Source organism: Pezoporus flaviventris, unplaced genomic scaffold (assembly GCF_033815535.1).
Source record: "Pezoporus flaviventris isolate CSIRO_AGI_PZ_B2104156 unplaced genomic scaffold, CSIRO_AGI_Pfla_v1 ptg000009l, whole genome shotgun sequence".
Lineage (NCBI taxonomy): Eukaryota > Metazoa > Chordata > Aves > Psittaciformes > Psittacidae > Pezoporus > Pezoporus flaviventris.
This window is the reverse complement of record NW_026892557.1, coordinates 1,186,428-1,208,258: the sequence shown is the minus strand read 5'-3', so window position 1 is coordinate 1,208,258 and position 21,831 is coordinate 1,186,428. Positions and strand designations below refer to the sequence as shown.

General features: G+C 48.1%; 2 protein-coding genes across 5 annotated transcripts; one reads left to right on the top strand and one right to left on the bottom strand.

Moving 5' to 3' along the window:
* Positions 1-1,223: 1,223 nt before the first annotated feature.
* TARDBP (TAR DNA binding protein) lies at positions 1,224-6,628 on the top strand. Its single transcript, XM_061450100.1, has 6 exons — positions 1,224-1,475; positions 1,595-1,847; positions 2,310-2,473; positions 3,380-3,520; positions 4,167-4,337; positions 4,716-6,628. The coding sequence occupies exons 2-6, from the start codon at positions 1,610-1,612 to the stop codon at positions 5,241-5,243; spliced, it is 1,242 nt and encodes a 413-aa protein (XP_061306084.1). The 5' UTR covers positions 1,224-1,475; positions 1,595-1,609; the 3' UTR covers positions 5,244-6,628.
* A 2,010-nt stretch (positions 6,629-8,638) lies between these two features.
* Positions 8,639-20,184, bottom strand: MASP2 (MBL associated serine protease 2). 4 transcript variants are annotated; one of them, XR_009742826.1, is made up of 6 exons: positions 20,091-20,184; positions 19,579-19,798; positions 18,401-18,578; positions 18,041-18,172; positions 10,202-10,377; positions 8,639-8,711 (listed from the first exon to the last, which is right to left on the bottom strand). XR_009742826.1 is itself a non-coding variant. In XM_061450103.1 (5 exons), the coding sequence occupies exons 1-5, from the start codon at positions 20,093-20,095 to the stop codon at positions 11,489-11,491; spliced, it is 576 nt and encodes a 191-aa protein (XP_061306087.1). In that variant the 5' UTR covers positions 20,096-20,184; the 3' UTR covers positions 10,241-11,488. The 4 variants fall into 4 exon arrangements, 2 of the variants coding, with proteins under 2 accessions (XP_061306087.1, XP_061306088.1); XR_009742827.1 differs by lacking the exon at positions 8,639-8,711 and adding an exon at positions 11,415-11,529 and having other exon boundaries at positions 10,240-10,377; XM_061450103.1 differs by lacking the exon at positions 8,639-8,711 and having other exon boundaries at positions 10,241-11,529.
* Between the last annotated feature and the right edge of the window lie 1,647 nt (positions 20,185-21,831).

Genomic DNA, 21,831 nt, shown 5'->3' with positions numbered 1-21,831 from the left:
ATGTTATAGCAAACACTTGGTATTAAAGGGCAGGGCTAGCTTTAACTTCCAGCAAGCCTACAAAGTTGTCTCATAGCAGGGCAGTGAATGGGGGGACGCAACAGCCCTCAAACATCCGGGGGAATGAATGAAGGTATAAGTTGAGTGAACCAGCTGTTGAGGAAGGGGGTAGTGTGTCAAGACTAGGACCCTAAATACGATACAGAGAGCTGAGCTGCCATGAGGCCGCCGGCGTCAGTCAGGCTGGTTAATCTAGCTCTTCCCAAGATCCCCAGGGAATGCCTGCAGGAGACCTGCAGACGGAGGCGTGTGGGATGAACCCTTCCTACCAGGCACACAAGGATTCAAGTCAAGTGGTGACGTGCCTCGGCTCGTTCATGCCTGTGGGCAAGAGGCTGGCACAGATAACCCTGAACGTGGGCACTTCCAGGCCGGCGCTCAGACACCGCCGCTGCCGTTACCTGCAGCCCTACCCTTACCTTGCTCCGGGAAGGCGCAAGAGGGACGCCCTCTGCCAAGGCAACTCCCCGCAGGTCCCCGTTACAGCGCGCCCTGGACGGGCCGGGGGCCGCCGGTACGGCCCCGGGCTCCCCCTGTGAGCTGAGCGACGGCCGCTACCGGGAACGCGGGTCCTTACAGCGCCCGCGGGCCCGGGCTCTGCCGTTCCCGCTGTCACTGACCGCGAGCAGCCTGCGGGGCGCTGCTGGGGGGGTCTTAACCCCCGCATCCCCATCCCCACGTTTGTGCCGGGAACCCCGCTCCGCTCCGCCCCACCGCAGCACCGGAGCCGCCGCTACCGCCCCTTCTCTTCCCGGCAGCCCCCGCGCAGGCGCGGGCAGGGCCGCACCATGAGTCCCACCGCTGGGGGGGAAGGCAGTGAGCGGTCCCTTCTCCAGCTGCCGCTCCCCCCGCCCCGGGGATACAGCCCGCGGCTCGGGCCGGCAGCGGCCGAGCTGTCTCCGGACCGGGGCCGGGTCCCGGTCCCGCGGCGCTCCCCGCGGCCGGGCGCGCTCCGCTGCAGCCCCTCCCCGCCACTCGCAGTGGTTCGCCCCGCGGCCCAGCCCGGCCTCTGAGGGGGGTGGCGGCGGCCATTTTGTGCGGCGGCAGCGGAGGGCAGCGGGTGGAGCGTGGCGGAGGTGGCGAGGGTCTGCCGGACACGCCGCTACCTTCCCTGGCCGGTGAGCGGGGCGCGGCGGGCGCGCCTGGGGCTCTCGGGCCGGGGCAGCGGCGGTGCTGGGTGCGGGCGGCCAGGCCGCTCCCGGCGGTCGCAGGCTTGGGCGGGCCCTGCCAGGCCGAGGGTCGCTGTTCTCCTCAGCCCGTCACCGGTCGCGGCCCCGCTGGGATGTTCCTCTGTGCCCCGCGGAGCTGTTGCTGTCGGTCCGTCCGCAGGCTCCGGGACCGGCCGGCGTGCTGGTCCGCGTGCGTGTCGGTCCGGCAGGGCCTGAGGCTGTAACGTCAACGAACAGCGCGTTTCGGTGCGCCCCGTCGTGTAATAAATACAGATCAGGCTGTGCCTTCAGGCTACAATGAAACCCCAGTGAAGGGGCACGGGGTGATCGCTTACGCCGCTTTTCCCCCCTCTCCTGTACTTCAGTAACGTCCAGCCACGATGTCGGAGTATATCCGGGTGACGGAGGACGAGAACGATGAGCCCATCGAGATCCCCTCGGAGGATGACGGCACCGTGCTGCTGTCCACAGTGACCGCCCAGTTCCCCGGGGCCTGCGGGCTGCGCTACAGGAACCCGGTGTCGCAGTGCATGAGGGGGGTCCGGCTGGTGGAGGGCATCCTGCACGCGCCCGAGGCCGGCTGGGGGAACCTGGTCTATGTTGTGAATTACCCCAAAGGTTTGTCCTGGTCCCTTCGGCCTTTTTGTGCTCTTTGAAAGCCCAGAGGCCCGTGTGAGTCGCTGCCAGCAGGACGGGCAGCGGGGTTGCTGCTGAGCGCGCTGGTTTAGGGAAGTTAGCCATTTTATTCATGTGTTTGTCTGGCAAAGGAGATTTGCCCCCACTGAGTTTTCAGTAAGAGTTTTAGGTCTCTCCCCATACAAGCACTTTAATGACAGCCTTGTGTTATCCTTGGGAGCTTCACAGCCTAATACAGACCTTCAGAGACTGTGGAGTGATAGGATCTCTGTGTACTTAGCAGATGATTCTCGAGCCGTGGTTTAGTTAGAGGTACGCTTTAAAATGCTCAGGAAAAGAGGCTGGCACGTGGCTTTCTAGTCTCTGATTTTATGCCGTGTGGTTGATAATCAGAAGCCGTTTCCGGAGCTGAGGGTGATGTCTGATGTACTTCTCTATGTTCAGATAATAAAAGAAAAATGGATGAAACAGATGCATCGTCAGCCGTGAAAGTGAAACGAGCGGTGCAGAAGACTTCGGATTTAATAGTCTTGGGGCTTCCCTGGAAAACCACTGAGCAAGACCTAAAGGAATATTTCAGTACATTTGGAGAAGTGCTGATGGTGCAGGTAATACCCCTTTGCAGCTCGCGTAAGGAGGGACGTTGGTAGAAATCACTCCTCTGACAAAGCCAGTAGAAAGAGACAGAGCCGTGTAAACTTGGAGAAGACCTGAAGCTGAGTGTCTCCCGAGGTTGCGTTTTGTTCCATGAGCTTTCCAGCTGCAGGCTTGTGTAGGTGCAGATGGCCGGGAATATTTGGGAGCGGTAATTGACACAGATCAGCTGAATGGGTACAGTGTTTGAAGAGCTTTTTAATGTATATTACTGTTACTAACTGTTGTAGCTGAATACGTGTGTTTATACATGTGTGTTTATGTGCGTGCTGAGGAATTGGAGTTGCTCTGATGGGAATGTTCACAAGCCTGATAAACTCTCACTTAACGTTATTAAATCCATTCAGTAACAGCACGCTTCATACCAGTGGTTCTCCTGGCTCGTCGCTGCCTGCCAGCCAGCTGTTAACCTGCAGCACACATGGCCCATGGCAGCTCTGTATGTGTGGTACCACAGGCCTGGTGCTGCCCAGGACCTTGACGGCCACAGCTGCTGAGGCTTGAGGGCTCTTTGACAGCAGGAGTTGGAAGACAAACCTGCGTGATGGAGTTCTCACCTACCTGATACACTTGCCTTGTTCTTTATCTCTCATTACTTGCACACTGTACCTGTAGTTGCCCACTACATGCATTTGCCCCTTTGGGGTTGCTCTGCTCATACAGCTGGTCTGGCTGTGCCATCACAAGAGTACAGATTACATCCATCCCATTTTCAGTTGTGCTTGGGCTCAAGGCAAGCTCATAACTAATTCCTAGGTGTCTCAGGCCCCTGCTTTGACTGTGTAACATTACAGTAACTTTTGTAAGAAAAGGTAGGCATATACAGTGAGAGCAACTAAAAGTCTGCCTTTTTCCCTTAGGTTAAGAAGGACATTAAAACTGGCCACTCTAAAGGGTTTGGGTTTGTTCGCTTCACGGATTATGAAACCCAGGTGAAAGTCATGTCTCAGCGGCACATGATAGACGGGAGATGGTGTGACTGTAAACTTCCCAATTCCAAGGTACCTTGGCTTTTATTGTTGGATGTATTTTCACCAGGCACTTGAAGGGCACTTCTCTGGCAGCTGTGCTGGGTGAGCAGGTGAACAGATCAATGGACGTGGCTTTTCAGTCTGTGAATGGACCGGACAGTAGGGAGCAAGGAGGGGAAAATGGGGAGGGATGGAGGAGTAGGAAGTGAAAAGAGGTAGTAGTTAGGTGGGGGAATTGAGTACAGATGGAAATCTTGAAAATAATGTGGTTCAGTGTCCAGCAGTACCTGCTTAACATGTTGCTGTGTGAGTAAAGGGAGAGTAAAGCAGATGGAATAACTAACCTAGGGAAGAGCAGAACAAGTCTCTGAATTCAGAACTGAACCTGAAGCTTCTGTTTATTTCCTGTGTGAATACATGCAGTTATTACCCAAAAAAGCATCCTTCTGCCAGTGGCCTCATCACTGTCCTGGTGGATTGCTCCCATCTTCGTTCTCTTGTCACTTTTCACTTGTGCCACGGTGCAGGTGTACTCTGAACAGAACTGTTTCTTCAGTCCCAGCCTTTCTTGATCTGCAGTCCTCAGAGCAGGCTAGATAAGGAGGGGCCTTCATCTGAGTGTCACTCCCTTCCCAAGGGCAGTTGTGATCTTTACCCCTTCTTCACTTCTCTCCAGCAAAGTCCTGACGAACCTTTGCGCAGCAGGAAAGTGTTTGTTGGGCGCTGCACTGAGGACATGACAGCAGATGAACTCCGCCAGTTCTTTGCCCAGTATGGAGAAGTGGTAGATGTCTTCATTCCTAAACCCTTCCGAGCTTTTGCTTTTGTTACATTTGCAGATGATCAGGTATGGCTTAAAATAGTTTAACTTCATAGATAGCCTACGTGTCAGTAGCTTGATAAAGAGTTAGTTCTGGAATTACACATGGAACGTTTACTTGTCCACTGTCCTGAGAATTCCAGTGGTATTAGCTCGGTTTGATTTATTGAATTGTCTGAGGTTACACTCTTCAGATGCTGTTGTACAGATGGGGTTTTATACTGCAAGTTAGCGTAGCAGTGAATGTGAAGATAAAGCGCTTCAAGCTGGATTAAGTATATGCATATGCTTCCTTTGCAGGTTAAAAACCTGCTCAGAGCATATGGGCTTTTTGTGTCTTGTACTACTGACATTTAAAAAAGACAAGTCTTAACATACATTTAATCAATCCCTTATTTCTTATAGGTTGCCCAATCTCTTTGTGGAGAGGACTTGATCATTAAAGGAATCAGCGTACATATATCCAATGCTGAACCTAAGCACAATAGCAATAGACAGTTAGAGAGAGGTGGAAGATTTGGTGGTAATCCGGGGGGCTTTGGGAATCAAGGGGGGTTTGGCAACAACAGAGGAGGTGGGGGAGGGCTGGGTAACAACCAGGGCAGTAACATGGGTGGGGGCATGAACTTTGGAGCCTTTAGCATCAACCCTGCCATGATGGCAGCAGCGCAGGCAGCCCTGCAGAGCAGCTGGGGCATGATGGGCATGCTGGCTAGTCAGCAGAACCAGTCAGGGCCCTCGGGGAACAACCAGCCTCAGGGCAACATGCAGCGGGAGCAGAACCAGGGCTTTAGTTCAGGAAACAACTCGTATGGGGGCTCCAACTCGGCAGCCATAGGTTGGGGGTCAGCCTCCAACACGGGCTCCAGCAGTGGGTTCAGCGGAGGCTTTGGTTCAACCATGGATTCCAAGTCGTCAGGCTGGGGGATGTAGATGCAGTGGGCTCTGAGACTGACTCTATGGTGGGAAATCAAATTTTTCTAACTCCTGGTAAGTATACTGTAAATTACCTATATACAGAGTTTTCCAGCTCCGGTTGCTCAGTGTGCAGGATATGCAGCAGTATTTTTGACATTTTTCTTTTTTAAAAAAAAAGAATTAAAGGAAAAAAAAAAAAAAAAGAAAGGTAAAAGGAATTTTATAAGTTTTGTTACCTATCTTGTTGGGATACTGAATGTTTGGAAGTGGACGGCTGTTTGCCCGCTAGGTGAACTAACACTACAACCGATAGGACAGGTTTTCCTGTAATACTTTATTATCCCTTGTTTCCTGGCTAGCTGAATTCTTTGCATGTCCAAAATGGAAACCATTGGTCAGAAACAGCATCCTCTCCCCCTCTTGTTTTTAATTTGATCCCACCATAAGACTCTCCAGGTGCCCCAGCTGGAGAACACAGTGTCGTTTTTGTGTTGTGTTTCTTTTTAACACTGTCTCCCCTCCATACTAAAGTACGATATGAAGGCTTCATTTAATCTCCGCAGTTCATCTCATTTCAAATGTGTATGGAAGAAGCACTTCATTGAAAGCAGTGCTGTAAATATTCTGCCTTAGGAATACTTCTGTCTACATGCTTTCTCATCCAAGAATACTTCATCACACCGCACATGCTGCGTCTTAGACGGTGGGTGTTCCATTTTTATCCGCTACTCTTTATTTCATGGAGTCGTATCAACGCTGTGAACGCAAGGCTGTGAGATGGAACCAGAAGGCTGTCTGAACTTTTGAAACCTTGTGTGGGATTGGTGATGGTGCCGAGGCATGAGAGGGCTGGTATGTGCGAGGTACAGGAGAGAGCGCATGCAGAGACCTGGTGGTGCATTGGGGGGTTTTATTTTCCTTGCGAGATGTCTCTCCATCCTGTGGCTTTGGTGAGAGAGTGTGCGGAGAGCAATGATAGCAAATAAAGTACGAGTGTTTCTTGCATTCAAAGGACATCCACATGTGGAAGACTCTTAAGTGGGTTCGATACCTAGTTAATCAACTAGTTGAATGTGTTCTGTGAAATGAATATCTGTATTTTTTTTCCCTTATGTCAACTGCTGTGAATGCTGTATGGTGTGTGGTTTTTTTTCTGTTAATGATCTGTAAGTGTGGTAACGTGACTTGAAGACGATGGGGTTTGTGCTGAGAACATTGAGCTTGTGGTGTGCTTTTGCAGTAGCTCTTGGAGCAGAGGTCACTCGTGTGCCTCTGCAGGGTGGTAGTCCCACTGTCTGTAAGATACCCATAAGAATGCCGTTTGCTGCAGTTTTGTGTTTGGATGCTTTTTATAAGATTTGTCACTGTAGGAAATTCTTAAATAAAACTGGTTTAAGTAATATGTGTCTTTGTTTTGCAGCCCTGAATGCAAAGAATTCATAGCAGTTAATTAATTTTACCCTTTTGCGATGAAGTGCTGTAAAGCTTTGGTGCAGTTATGCAGTTTGTTTCAGATAAGCATGCTCTAAAAGCTGCCAAGGCAAACGGAGCCACCGCTCATCACCTATCGGTACCCGACACCCACCTTTAATCCACTGCATTTTTGCACTGGTCAGTGATACCTATAGATCTAAAATCCAGTTCCCCCACGTTTGGGTGCCCGCACGTAGACTGGTAAGCAGTTCCCTCCACATTGCATCTGTACCAAGGGACGTTACTTGTTCTTTAGGAGTTGAGTTCCTCAGCAGCAGCGGGTTGGGGGAACAAACACTATGAAACTGTTTTTCTGGCCACAGCATCTCCTTGGGGGATGCACGTTTTTAACTGAACTTGTTCTCAGACCAGTTGTCTGCTCAGGGGTCCTGCAACACTTCCAGCCCAGAGGACAGCTGTAAATTCATCTCTAGTCAGGAAAGCCTTTTCAGCCAGAGAATGCGTTAGTAAATGTGCACAGACTTTTACAAAAGTCTTACTCTGAAAAACTAAGTTTATTGCAGGCATAGAAGCATCAAGAGGCAGCTTCTTAACAAAGAGGAGGATGTTTGAACAGTAACTGGTGGAAGATGATTTCCGCTGGCCCTAAGAGCTTTAGGAATTGTTTAATCTACTTGTGCTTGAAACCCCTGGGAGCTCAATCCATAGTGTTTATACATCAAACTACTATGCTGTAGCTGTAAATATTCTGAATATGGATATACACAGCTGTAAACTAGAACTTTTCAAGTTTACCTTCATTACTGCCTGTGAATGGAAGAACATCTAAATAGTGGACAACCTGCGCTAGTGGTAGTTTCCTACTTGCAGTACTGAACAATCAGCTTGGGTCTCTGTGGCCATCTCGGGGGTTAAAGAGGGGTTCTGAACACTCAGGCTGAAGAGTTAATCCCACACTTCTGTTGTTCAGATCCCACTGCAAAAAGTGTCTTAAGTTATTTTTTTCCTGCACCTAAGCCAGAATAATCTGCAAACTCTGTCCCATCTGTGAATTTTGCATTTTAGCACTTGCACTATTACCAGCTACTTCTGCTGAGTAACACTTAAAAATGGTATTCTTGGACCTCCAAAGCCTAAGTGTGACCCCCTGCAAGGAACCTCATGGTAAGTTGTAAGTAGCATGGCTTTCATTTTGTTTCCATTGTCCAGGGGTAGGTTTTGTCAGGCTGCTGGGCAGCACCGAGTAGTCTTTGGTGATAATTTTAGCATTCTTCACCCTCAGCCGAAATCCCTGACAATTTTGGAATCATTTTCAAGTTTTAGTCATGTTTGCTACTTGCTTTGCATCCGCTATAGTGTTTGTAAGTGAGTAAATAAACTGCTGTTGAAAATGTAACGAAGTGTTTGGAGTCTTGTTTGGTGTTTAAAGTTATTTCATCTTCAGCTATATTATTTTAGGAACTGAAATACTAGTGAAATGTGAGATGCAGGCAAGAGGAAGTTTATGCACATGGGAAGGGGATAGATGGCATAGTCACAACAGGGTTTCACAGCATTAGTTCTGAGAATCTGTTGCCAGTGAGCGTGTACACAGGAAACCAGCACATACACCGAATACAAGATCAGGTGTGCCAGTGCTCTCAGAGTACAGGAACTGTTTTTCTCCTGTGATGCTGCTGCTTTTGCTAGTTCCATAAAGCTGTTGAGGGATCAAACACTATTTCCAAGGACACCACTACACTTCCTCCTCTCTTTAAGATTTGTTAATAACCATCAGTGCTTTTAGAATGGCAGAAACTGCAACATCTGCCACCTAAAAAGCACTTAGACAAGAACTGGAATAGTCACAAAGCAAGAAGAAAATGTTTCTCATACCATAACTTGTATGTTTTCAATATAAATACTCACACCTATCATTTAAAATTCACAGATAGCACTGACTTACTGCTGCTTACTGTTGTTACTGCAACTTACTGTTGTCCCAGCAGGCTTCCTTTGACATTCTGTTACCGAAGACTTCACGACATTTTAATTCTCCATGAAGCACAACTAGGAACAAAAGATCAAATTAATTCCACATTAAATGGAATTAATTAAGCACAGAAAATCACCATCAGTTACACATTGGTTTGCTCATTCATAAAGGGAAAACAAAAACTAGGGTTTTATTGACTTAAAACATCTTTAAATGCATTGCTGTGCTGCACTGCTTTCAGGATGGGAAAAGGTAAATCATTCCGATACCATCATCACATGGATCTGAATGTTGCTGGCTGAGAACACGAGGGACAGTGACCCTCTCCGGAACATGGAGGCTAAAGTTGCAGTTGTGGGCACCAGTTCTACCACTTACACCTGCCTTGTCACCAGCAAAGACAGCATCCAGTGCTGGTCAGTGTGTTCCAAGGACAGCAGGGAATACAGCCTTTCCATGTGCACCCAGCTTCCCTGCTGCTTGTGTTGAACACTAACCTTCACGTCAGTCCTCGTGGGTTTATACATACCATAGAATCACAACCTGGTTTGGGTTGGAAGGGACCTTAAAGCTCCTCCAGCTCCAGCCCCTGCCACAGGCAGGGACCCCTTCCACTGGAGCAGCTTGCTCCAAGCCCCTGTGTCCAACCTGGCCTTGAACACTGCCAGGGATGGGGCAGCCACAGCTTCTCTGGGCACCCTGTGCCAGCGCCTCAGCACCCTCACAGGGAAGAGCCTCTGCCTAAGAGCTCAGCTCAGTCTGCCCTCGGGCAGGTTAAAGCCATTCCCCTTGGCCTGTCCCTACATCCCTTGTCCCAAGCCCCTCTCCAGCTTTCCTGCAGCCCCTTCAGGCACTGGAGCTGCTCTCAGGTCTCCCCTTCAGGAGCCTTCTCTTCTCCAGGCTGCCCCAGCCCAGCTCTCTCAGCCTGGCTCCAGAGCAGAGCTGCTCCAGCCCCTGGAGCCTCCTCCGGACTTGCTCCAACAGCTCCAAGTCCCTCTTGTGTTGTTTCCCCAGAGCTGGGCACAGGGCAGCCGGGGGTGTGTGTGTGTGTCACAGTGAATGTGTGCAGCTACCAAATCAGACTGGGTACAAAATAACCCCTGAGATAAGCCTGTGCCTTCTTAAAATACAGTCACCTAACTGTGATCCTCAAATTATGCCATAAGCATACATGGACTGGAATATCTTCCAAAACTGCCTGCTGGGAAGCAGGATATTGCTAAGAAATAAGCCTAAACTGCGGCATTCAGTCAGAGCGACCGAGTATTCCAGTTTTAACTTCCCCGGAGAGATGCAGTAACAAATGAAAGAACATTAAAATTTCTCACTACACTGATCCTGTGAAATCTTTTGTAAAATCATTCCTTTCTTCCGAGATAATTACAAGCAAATCTCTAAGCAGCAGTGCTCAAAGAGCATCAGTAGGGGCAGACACACACACGGGCACACACAGGAACGGGATTCTTCAAAGGAAGGATGACTCTGAGCAAATGCAGTGTTCTGAACACACCTCATAATTACAGTATGTGAACAACACAAACTGCTAATGAGAAAAGGTACCTACGTGGTTAATCCCTGAGGAATTCGGTTCCATGGGGCTGGCAGCTCCATGGGTCGCCTACTTCAAGCAGCACATATCCGATGCCACAGGAGAGAGCGGAGCTGTCACTCAGAAGGTACCGCACTGCACTGGCGCGGTGTGACCATGGGGTGGTGCTTCAGGACTGGGACACGGCAAACCTGCAAGGATCAGAAAACACTATTATTCCCCTTAGGAGCTAATATGTGCCTTACTGCTACAGGCTCCTGAGGGAGAACCCACCCTTTCCTTGTGCTTTCTCTACACCACCTCACTTGCATGGATACAGATCTACATTTACCGAGGGTGAAAGGAAGAACTGCCTGACTGGGATGCTCTTGCACTGAAGGCGAGCAGTGACCTGCATGGGGCCAGGCTCTCTCTCTGGTGCCACAACACATACCTTGTCACTCCCGACACACTGGGAAAACTGTTCCTTAAAGTAAAATCATATGTCTGCACCTGAGCTCAACTGCAGGGTCAGCTGGAATTCCCGATTCCCTTAAAACTTCCCTTCAGAAGTGAGCTACCCAGTAGCTACACTGTTTAACAGGAACAATCCTGAAAACAAAGCAGGAAACCACCTTTTCCAAGCACCACTATTTGGTGGCTATTCAGGCCTTTCCAGAATGAAGTTCTGGGAATAGTCTGGACTTCAGAACTAAGCATAGGTCTCCTTCCCACCTGTCGCCTGTACTTCAGTGTCCATCCAGCGTGTGCTCCTGAGATTACCAGTTAGAAAGGTCCTTGCACTGTTTAAAAGCCCAGGCAGGTTGTTAAGAGTTCCTCACTATGGTCACTCACAGCAGGGCTTTTCTCCAAGCATCCTAACTGCTTTGGAATTCCTGGGAAGCAGCCACTGGGTCCATGTTACAGACAAGGAAACTGAATGCAAAATGACTCCCCTGGCATCACTGATGGGCGCTACAGGCACAAGTTGTGATGAAATTATCAAGTCATCACACACCCATGTGTGCCTGGGTTTGGTTGTGGTGAATTTCCCAGAAGTGGAAAGTGTTGAAAGAAATGGAAAAAACCCAACAAAACTGAAGGGAGGAGGAGAAATAATGAATGAGGAGAAATAGAGGGAGATGAGGCTGTAAATTAACGTGGTGAAACCCAGGCTGAAGATGATGCAGTGAAAGAACTGGGCCTGTCTCACAGAAGCTGTGCTGCAATGCAATAAACCTCACCTTACCTTAAGGACATCACAGGAGCACAACACTCCTGGGTGTGCCTCCACATTAAAGGTCTCCATGAATCCCAGTGTGATCAGAAAGCCACCTTCCACCTGGACACTGTAGCTGCAGGAGCTGAGCAGGGATAATCTGTTGGATAGCTGGGGCTGGTGATTTTCCAATTCTTTCAGTAAAAACCTGACTCTGGCAGTGGGAATGGTGATCAGAACAATGAACTCAGCTCCATTGCGCTGAGTAAAGGTAGTGGGTCTTTTTCTACACTAGTCTACCCTTTCAAGAAGCTTTACAGAGCTATGTATCTACCTACCTATGGAATGAAGCTCCTCTCACACATTTCACCAGGGCACATTTGTTACTGTTGAGAAAACTGCCCTCTCTGTGTCTCCCTCTGTGGTGGTAGGAGCAGGGCAGCAGCGTTATCCAGCACTCCTGCCTCAGGAGTGGTGCAGAGGGCACTGGGGAGGCACCACTTAGCACAGCCCCAGGGCTGGAGGTCAGAAAGAAGCCCGATAGCTGGAAGCTCATCAGGAACACTCCGAGGTGTTCCATTTGCAGCCTGTCTGCTGTATCAGAGTGCAGAGTGGTGGGACAGCTATCAGCTCCTCAAGTCCAGGAGCCTCTGAATGCAGCTCTTTCTTTTTAATGCCTTTGTTGCCAGACATTTAGACTGCAATTGTATTTTCTGAGCAAAACCAGCTGTGCCTCTTGCCGACACAATTGGAGCCACAAATGCTCCCTGCTGAAGAGAAGCAAGAAGGAACAGCCACAAGTGCCCCGAGGATCTCTGCTTGTTGACAGCATCTGATCACTGTGAAGTGGTGCTTTGATCAGCTGGGAACAAAGGCTTTATGATGTGCTGCAAAAGCTGTAGGAGCAATCCTTTAACTGATGAGGAATGCTGCACTGGCTGATAACACCCTTGTAGTTTTGTACCTCTCTAACACTGAATTAATTGTCAGAGGGAAATTGTTTGACTTTGAATTGTAGCCTCAAACGCACCATTACAAACAAAAATGCCATTATCCAGTCATTAATTATAGATTATCACCTAAACCAGACCATACTGTCTCAGGTTGCCATTTCAGTGGGAAGGGACCAAGCTGTGAATGTGACACTCACACTACTGTCCCTTAACTGACCATGGATTTCATTAGCCAAGACTTTTACTCCAGAGAATGAAACTTGCTTCTACCCTATACCTATGCAACAGCCCTGCTTCCTCCTACAGGAAGCATTTGGATACAAGCATGTACTTGGAAAGGAAAGCAGGATGGGGAGGAAGGGGTGAAAGGACAATCTTTGTGTTTCGGGTTTGCGTGGCTCTTAGCACAACACCAGTACCACAACACAACAGTGATGCTCTGTGAGACCAAAGGTTTCTTTTAGCACAGGCTGTAATTTCAGAGCAATCTTTCTGTCCATCTTCCCAGAAAGTTATGAGCAGCTGCTCTTACTGACACAAACCCACCCATCACCACAGTGACTGAGCACCTCCGTGTGTTCCACTCGGAATGCATTCTCTGAGGCTTTTACACACAGCTGACAAACACACAGGGTAAAAGTGTTACTAAAAACACCTAGAAATGCCTATGCTGTTAAAACCCAGCCTCTCCTCATTTTTAAACCCTGTTTGAAATGCGTCTCTTGGTCCAAAGAAGCTTGACTAATTCACCTGGAGCTTCTGGCTGCCTCTGACCAGCATCGCTCTGCACCAGCAGAAATCAGCTGAGCTACAATGGGAAGTAAATCTCCTTCCATGCCACACTTGCAGAGCATTATCAGCAAGTGGATTCTTTCCATAACTGTTATTACCTCATTCTCCGCAGCTACATGCACGTTTCTGTAATTCCACTGATTGTGCCTCAAACTACAGCAGCATTTGATGGCTGTATTAAGAAGGAAGCATATTTTCCAGCACACTCTCCTGAGCTGCTGCAGGTGCTGATTTAATTCCTCCCAGTGACACAGACCTCACTGCCTCTCCCCAGGCTAAGGTCCCACTACAATGCTTCCGTCCATCCGCTAAGGAACACCCCAAACCCATAAAGACATGCAGCTTTAGCAGTGCCATGGAAGTGCAAACCAGCTCCCTCACTTAAAAGCTGAAATTTCCTCATGCTGCTAATATCTGTCCCAGCTCCACAGCCCCTACAGGAGCAGTCTGGAGGCAATTATAGGAAGAGATAGGAAAGCAACCGTGAAATCCTTGGGTGTGAAAAAAAGGCTCAGTGGGAAGCCTTACCCTAAGCATACAGCCCACGATATAATGAGTACTATCTTTACACCCCTAACTCCCTGCTGAAATCATTAGGAAGTCAGAATTTCACATCTTCTGCTAGTTCTGCATCAGAATCCTCTCCCACTACCCACAAAACCATTTTTTCCTGGGCATGGGAGAGAAGGAACACTCAGAGAGGTTAAATGCTCTCTTACAAGAACCTCATAGTTAGAAGGCAGCGACACCTTGGCTTCTATTTACTCTAATGATATTTCTTCCTTAAAGTATGTCTAAAGGACTGGTTTTAGACTAAATCTCAGCATAAAAACATGTGAGAGAAACAGTGGAGAAAAGACCTCTGTGTGCTAACACACACATACATGCACACACACATACATATGCATGCAGAGACAGAAGAACACTGCACATAACCAGTTACTGTGGTTTCTGAAGGCTGTTTGCTTTCTGTAGTAACAAAAGGGCAAAGGGACACAAGATGAAATTAAAGGCTGAAACCCACAAATCGGATACAAAACCAGGATTAAGAAATAGCACGTAACTGATCTGTGCAATGTGCTATCACACAGAATTTAAGGCAAACTTTTATACCCTAGTGCCATAAATCCAGCTTAAGCTAAGCAGCACACAGACAGCAGAGTTGCTATTGCACAGGACTATGCTGCTGTATGGCTATACTTTTAAAATCACTTACTGAACTGTATCATCCACTGAAGCATAAGATGCAGGCCAGCATCAAAGACAGGAGATCGGACTTGAGAGATCTTTAGCCCAGATCCATTCTAACAATGCACATTCCAGAACTGCACAGAGCTGGCATCCCCATAGGCTGCTATTCAAATACGAACAGTGCCCCATTACCACCCCCTCTCATTCCGAAAACTGCCCTTCACATTGTTTTGAAGGACTAAAGGAGACAGAGCCCAACAGTTCCTCATTACATGTTCATTCCTAATTTTGAGGTGAGATTTTCATAACGCAGTTTGAAAGATGTGAGTCATCCCCAATAAACTCTCCTGACTTGTGCTCACACGAGTAGCCAAAACTGACTGACCCGACAGAAGACACTCTGCTAGTCCCAGGGAATTTCCAGCATCAGGATGAAAAGCTTCGACTGGATCTTACTTTTCTCCCAATAACCTGGATGCAGCCACTGGGAGTCCCCTTTGTCAGGGCAGTATTTTTTCCTATACGCCTGCAAGTAAGAAAGTCATAAACCAGCCAGCACAAAAAGGATCAAATGGGGTTTTAACACCTGCCAGCAGAAACGCTGTCCCTTGACTGCTCAGTCCAAGCTTTAGAGCTGCCCAGAGAGTGCTCAGTTATGCTCAGGTCATATTTTCATTAAAGTCTCAGTGAGCTGTTTGCCAGAGGCTTGAACTCTGAAAAATGACCCCCTCCAGCCCCACAAGTCCATTGCCAGTGGCTCAGGTCTCCAGTGCAAGGTGGGTCATAAATTGTACCACCCAGCCATGACAAGATTTCAAGCTGCTTTGATCACAATTCACTGTGACCATGAAGAAGCTCCTGAACAAGATTAAAACCAGCACAAGTAAGCTCTGGTAACTGCCTACATGGCATGCTACCCCAGACCCGTTCTTTACAACCCTCACTAAGCACCTTCCCAGTAAGCCAAGGCAGTGATGTTACCTTTCATGCTGCTAATGTGTGTTCAAAGCAGGTATCAAGGGACTTGCTCAAGGTAAGTCTGCAAATGCAGTGACCTGCAATGTGTCAAGTGTCTCATCTAAAAGACTCCATCTCCATCCCCTTCCATGCTCCCCTGGAAAAGGGCTCCTAGCATTTTTAGGACTAAAGAGGAGATGGGGTTGGAGAAACTGAGCCTCATAAATTCTCACTCAAAGCAACACCTGCTAAACTGCAGAAGTGAGGAAATGCTGCTGGGCTGAGGCACCTTCATCCCTGAAGCTTTTTAAACAAAGCACTGGTTTATCTTCAGCAGTTCACCTACAGTTGCTCAGCTCTGACTTGTTCACCTCTTGTTTCCTCCATGGAGCTGGGGAGCTTTAATCACTGACAGATACAGAGCACAGCATTACTCCAGCATGTTTAAGAAGATAGTCTCTGTCCAAAATGAGTACAGTCTAAAAGGACACCAAATGGGTATTAACGTGGTGCAGTGAGAGGCACTGTGAAGGACTGAGACATATAAATGCCACAAGCAAGTGTGCTGAAGAACATACCTTGTGTTGCACCTATTGTGTGGTGGGCGCTGCTGCCTTGAATGAAGGCAAGACACCTAAGCTCTGGTGACATTCATATTACTTTACCAAATGCCTGGAAGTCCAAGGCTTTGCCCACCAGAACACATTTCAGGTTCCCAATAGGAGATACAGCCAGAGTCATAATATTTGGATCAAAACAAACCTCAAATTCAAACCTCTCCAGAGAATGAATGGGCTCTGAATAGAAATACTTTCAATTTCCAAGTCTGGGCGCACACAACAGCAAATCTAAAAGGAACACGTGTGCAGTCCTGGTCTTGTTACAGTTTAAAAACTATGGAAGGTCAAGCAACAAGAGCTGGACGAGAAATCCAAGAGTTTTCAGGTAGCTGTGATGCTCCAGAGACTTTCACAATGGCTTCTCTCTTATCAGTTTCTACCTTATCTACCTTTGTTTTTTCCCTAGTGACACACGGGAAATGCAAGAAAATGAATGTCCCAGAGGCTGCCATCAGCTTTCAACAAGGAACAGCCTCTTTATTGTCTGCAGGAGGCAGGTCTGAAAGGCAAGGAACCAAGATATACAAGTCACCGAGCATGAGAAGCCTGCAGTCCTTGGGCAGACTGCAACAGGCAGGTCAGGAGGGAGGGTAAACCAGCTCTTCCCAGCACATCTGTCTCCATCTCTGCCTAAGCGAGGAGAAGCTTTAATTATCTCATGCTGGAAAATAAAGGAGAAAGAAAGAGCCTGTCAATATCAGCCTGCTCAGACAGGAGCCCAGCAATCAAAGGGGCAGCTTTTGCCCTCATGAAAGCGATCCACAGAGACCTTTGCTTTGCAGCCCAGCTCAGTGGCTTGTACCTAAAGACCTCTGCAACGCGAAGAGGTTCTGACACATCAGCTGCCCCACAGTAATTCCCAGTGTGTACATCTCCACCCATCAGGATACTGCTGCTAAGCTCCCTCTCCTAGCGTGCAAGGATGGTGCCTAAGTGTGCACACATGAATGGGCAACACAAAGCTCCAGCCTGCTAGTTCACAGCTCTTCGTTTTGCACCTTCACATTAAGACCAGGCACACGCTTTACAGCGGAAGTAAATCCATACACTTCTGCTAAAAGCTACCATTTTAGGAAGGGGAGGTTGAATGAAATAGGTCTGTTCCAATACACTGGAGATATGAGGAGTTTGAATCTTGAATCAGACCCAGGCAACCGTGTCTGAAACAAGGGTGTAATAGTTGGGAAGGTAAATGCCCAGACAGCCTTAAGCACTGGAAATTAGATCTAATTCTGGATTTCAGCACTGGGGAGCTCAAAGAAAGTATCTTCCCATCTATGCCAATATTTAGTGACCAGTATGTGTGCTGGTTCTTTCCAGCCAGGATTCAGCTCAAGGTGGGCAAAGCCACACTCACAAAGGATGAATGTGACACCAGGTGTAGGCCTCATTTCACAGCAAAGTGAATGCTGAAGTGCTGATCACTGCATTGCTCCAGGCATCACTTCAGTGCCTGACCACACATGTGCTTTCCCTGCCTGTGGCCTGAGCAGCAGAGCCAGGCAGCAGTCAGCCAGGCAAACTGCACGCTGTGCACCCTTCCGAACATGAGATCTGTGCCTGGCCTTGCCTCCCATTTACTGGGTGGATCACTGGTGTCAGTGATCTGTGGACTGTGCTGCTTCTTGGCCTGTGTCCTTCTAGGGACAATGAGCAAACTACTTCTCCATTAGACTTCACAACTTGATTGTTAGTTTTTCCAACACATCCACTAACCCAGGTCCAGAATACTCAGTATCTCAGTACTCAGGGAGCAAGATAGACTCAGTTTTGCAAAGCTGGCTGCACTGGCAGCCATAGAGACTGGAAGTGGTGGGAAGCATAGGATAAGTTTCTTGCTTCTGCATTTAATCTGTCTAAAGCTGAACACAGGTGGATGCTGCCTATGAAGCAACCAAAGCCAACTGCCAGGCAACACATTACTGCTGCCCCTAACAGCAGCAATTAGCTCACAGCCACTCTGCAAACCAGGGCCTCTGCTCACAGCCCTGACTAACCCCCTGCACCAGGTGCATATGGAATACCAAAACCAACAACAAAACCCCACAGCTTTCATCTCGATGCATCAGTGGGTCTGAGTCAGGACTGGATGTAAGTGGACGTTGTAGGTAGGGAAGCACCTCTTGATCTAGCAAGAGCTCACCTGTGCACGTCCTCTTGTTCTCATGCAGTGTGTAGCCAATCCGACAGCTGCAATAGTAGCCCCCCACATAGTTGTGACAGTGATGACTGCAGAGGGGCTCACCATCAGACACTCTTTGGCACTCATCAATATCTAATGGGTGAAGCACAGAATTAGGCAAACAGCACCTTTCAACCACACTGTGTCTTGCCCTAAGCCACTGTTCTGTGAGGTTGGCTTGTTTGCCTTTGGTTGCTGTGCCCTTTTGCATCTGCTGCCTTGTCCCACCTCACACCAGCAGCCACATTCTGTGAGAGCCCAGGGAATCACTAACCCCACCATACCCATCTCTTGCACCTGCATTAGGGGCTTGTCTCTTACCTTCAGCAGCATAAAAGGCCTCAAAGCCTGTGAATGGTTTCTCATTGGAGTAATCAGACCGAAACACTACCATGAGGTTGTTGTCAATGGAGTTGTAGGTCTTGTTGCCCGGAGCCTCCTCAGTGTCTGTGCTATCCTTTCCACACAGTGTGGCCAAGGTCCTCCCACCAGAGCTCAGCTGCAAAATGGGTAGACAAATCTACCAGATGAGCACAGAGCTTTGCTCTTCCTAACTTGCTGCCATGGCTTGGAAAGCATGTGTTTAATGGTGTGAGGAAGGAGGCTTGGATGCTCTCTAAAGGTGCTTCTAGAAGTGGGTCCAGATCCAGGGACAGTTAAGAGAAGATTTCCCCTAGGATTTAAGCCCATAATTTTGTCTCCCTTTTCCCTTTCAGAGGCCCACATAAAGCTGTTCTGCAGCCTGGGCTATCAGTACCATGCTTTGTTTATAACCCTGGTGTTAATTTGGCACTCTGAGGGACAATCAGATCCTGTTTTTGCATACTCCTGTGCAACAGCTCCCTCTGCAACATGTTATCATGCCCATGCAAACACCAGAAGAAGGAGAGAGGTAGCATGGCCTTAAGTCAGCACCAGGGCTGCCTGGACTAGAGCACATGCCAGCATACGGAGTACAAACCTTTCAGGGACACCACTGATCACTCCACCACTTCCCAAAGGAAGTATCTTTGCTTCTTTTCCTGAGGTTGTTTCTCACATTAGCTAGCAAACACACCACAGCAAGTGTGGCAAGTGCGCGTTTAGACAAGCTGACAGTATCTTGTTTAGACTATCGCTTCCACTTTTACAGTCTCCCATTATCCTCTGTGTAAAGCACTACTTGTTAATTTAAAACACACACTGTAACTTCAGCAAAATGAAGCTCAAATGTTGTTTTGGGCAAGATTTCAAGTCTTTTGCTTCACGAGAGGAGAACATCAGAATTCTCTGAGCACAAACTACTCAAGTTTCAGACATTTCAACATGACAACCAGTTCTACTTCCTAGTCCCATGGGCCTCAATAAACACATCATTTATACATCAGCTGAGCCTAAACTTTACTAGCTGTCTAGAATCAAGAGCTTACATCAATTATGTTGGTCCTGCATGTGTCCCGAATCACATATACAGTTTTTAACAACTTAGCTGGCTACACACCACCCTGCCCTACGCATACCTTCACATAATCGTATTCACACAGGTAGGACAGCTCCAGGTTGAAATGGGTGAAGTAAACACGGACAGAATATCCCTTGGGAACAGTAATATTCCAGATTCTCTCCTTGTGATTTGGGTAGACATTTGGGAAGTTGGGGGATGTGATCCTCCCATACATCTTCTGCAGCACAACGCTGCTGCTTACTCCACTGTAAAGCACAGCTAGCAAGACAACCAACCTGTGTCAAAGGAACAGAGATGAATAGAGAAAGAGTGAGCATCAACTCACACCATACACCAAAAGCCACACATCCAAGCTGCCAGTCTCAGTACCAATCAGGTATCTTGGTGATAACCAAAATCTTCATGTTCAACACCCTTCTCATTTAATAAGAGAAGAAATCAGGAGGTATCAGTGAAGTGATACTGAAGGAGCTGCTAAACAAGAGGGGAATCACACTCATGCCTTCCAAGGCCTGCACAAAGCCAAGTGGCCAGAGGAGCTGGGGAGGTCCCTGTGACTACACTCACCTCATTATGTTGCTCTCCTGCCTGAGCCTGCTCTGAGCCCCAGGGAAGGAATCTCTCCTGATGTGTTTGCATTTGGGGGCGGATGTATTTATTGTGTGAGTTCTGCTGTGTTTGTCTGGAGGTTGAACTCTGATGTTTATCTCCCACCCCCTTCAGCCTGCTGAGTTCTGGGAACAGCAATCACTAAAAACCAGGCTTGTGCTCAGCACATGAGGCCTCAGCCAGTGACAGGGAGAGGCAGACAGAGATGGAGGGGATGGATTAGGAATGCTGCAGGCTCTTGGACGGAACCATAGTATGGAAGCTCTGAGGGAAGGCAGGGAGTGGGAGGAGGTACAGAGTGGCTCCAGTGTCTTCATGGGGGAGTGAGGAGAGCTGGGCAATGCTCTTTCCCTCTAACCAACTGATCTGCAATCACTGTTAATGCAAACAGTATGCTGCTGGAAGTAGTTTCTTCCCTTGTCAGAGCAGGAACGTGTTGCTAACAAAATAATGGTGCACATGACAGGATTGCAGAATAGGGAGAGTCTGCTCAGATGGGCCTGGGTAACGGGACACTCAGGTGACACAACACTACAGTGTACATGGGCACCAGTTTAAGAGATGCCAAAGTCTTCCCGTCCTCAGCTGCATATTTTAATCCAGTACAAACTTGGCCCTGCTCCATGCCTTGTTTATAGGCAGGGTTTGCTTTTTACCTCACCCATCCTGGAACACCACGAATCCCTATTACCGGGGATTCTCTTATGAAAAGGAAAAAAAAAGGAAAAATGAACTCTGATTTCTTTTAAATATTTGCAGATCCACACAGGGATTTCACACCACTACAAGACCCCAGGGAATTCAACCTGGAGAGCCAATGCTATAGGACATAAAGCTTTATTAATTCAACTCCTTGCAGATGGCTTCTTTCCAAGGCAGCATTTAGGTTTCCCACAAAAACCCTATTCCAGCACATATAGACATAATTCTAAACTTATTTATAGAGGGTGAAAAGACAGATACGTTAATGCCAACGCTAGGTCCCACCTATTCCCTGGGAAAAATGGACAGAGAGCAGGAAAACTGATTTGCAGCAGGGAACAGATGATTGAACTGGACAGGGACTGGCAGGAAATTTATACTGAGATACTCTGTAATTAAATGGACACCTTCTGATACTCAGGTTTGAACAGCCAAAAACCATTACCTCAGGCAATGAAGTTGGTGCTGGCAGGAAAGCAGGAGTTATTACATCAAGAAAACTAAAGCCAACAAACCATTTAGCAGACTGCAAACAGAAAACACTATTTAATAAAAGTGAAGGAGAAACTAGTAGCAGCAATAACTAACTGCATTGCAAGCATGGTTAACAGACAAGAACCCAGAGGGGACTTAGCTCTTCCCATGGCCCACTAGCTGCTAAAATGACCCTATCAACACGTGCAAGATGTGGACTTTACACTGGCTGGAAATAAGGGACGAAAAAGAATATTTTGCAAATAATCTGTGCCTAGCTGAGCTGGTGCCTGATTCCCACAGACATAAGCACTTCCAGAAGCATTCCACATGAGGCTTCCTGCTCTGCTCAGTAGCAGAGGCATGGAGAGTCAATTCTGCTCCTAGGGCTGAAAAGTTTCTCACAACCCCAGAATGTGATGAGGCCCCCGAGGCTGACAGTTGCTGCCCAGCACTGAAATAAGAAAGCTGGCTTAATAAATTGTAATCCTGAGAGGCTGAACGCTGGGTGCACACACTGGCA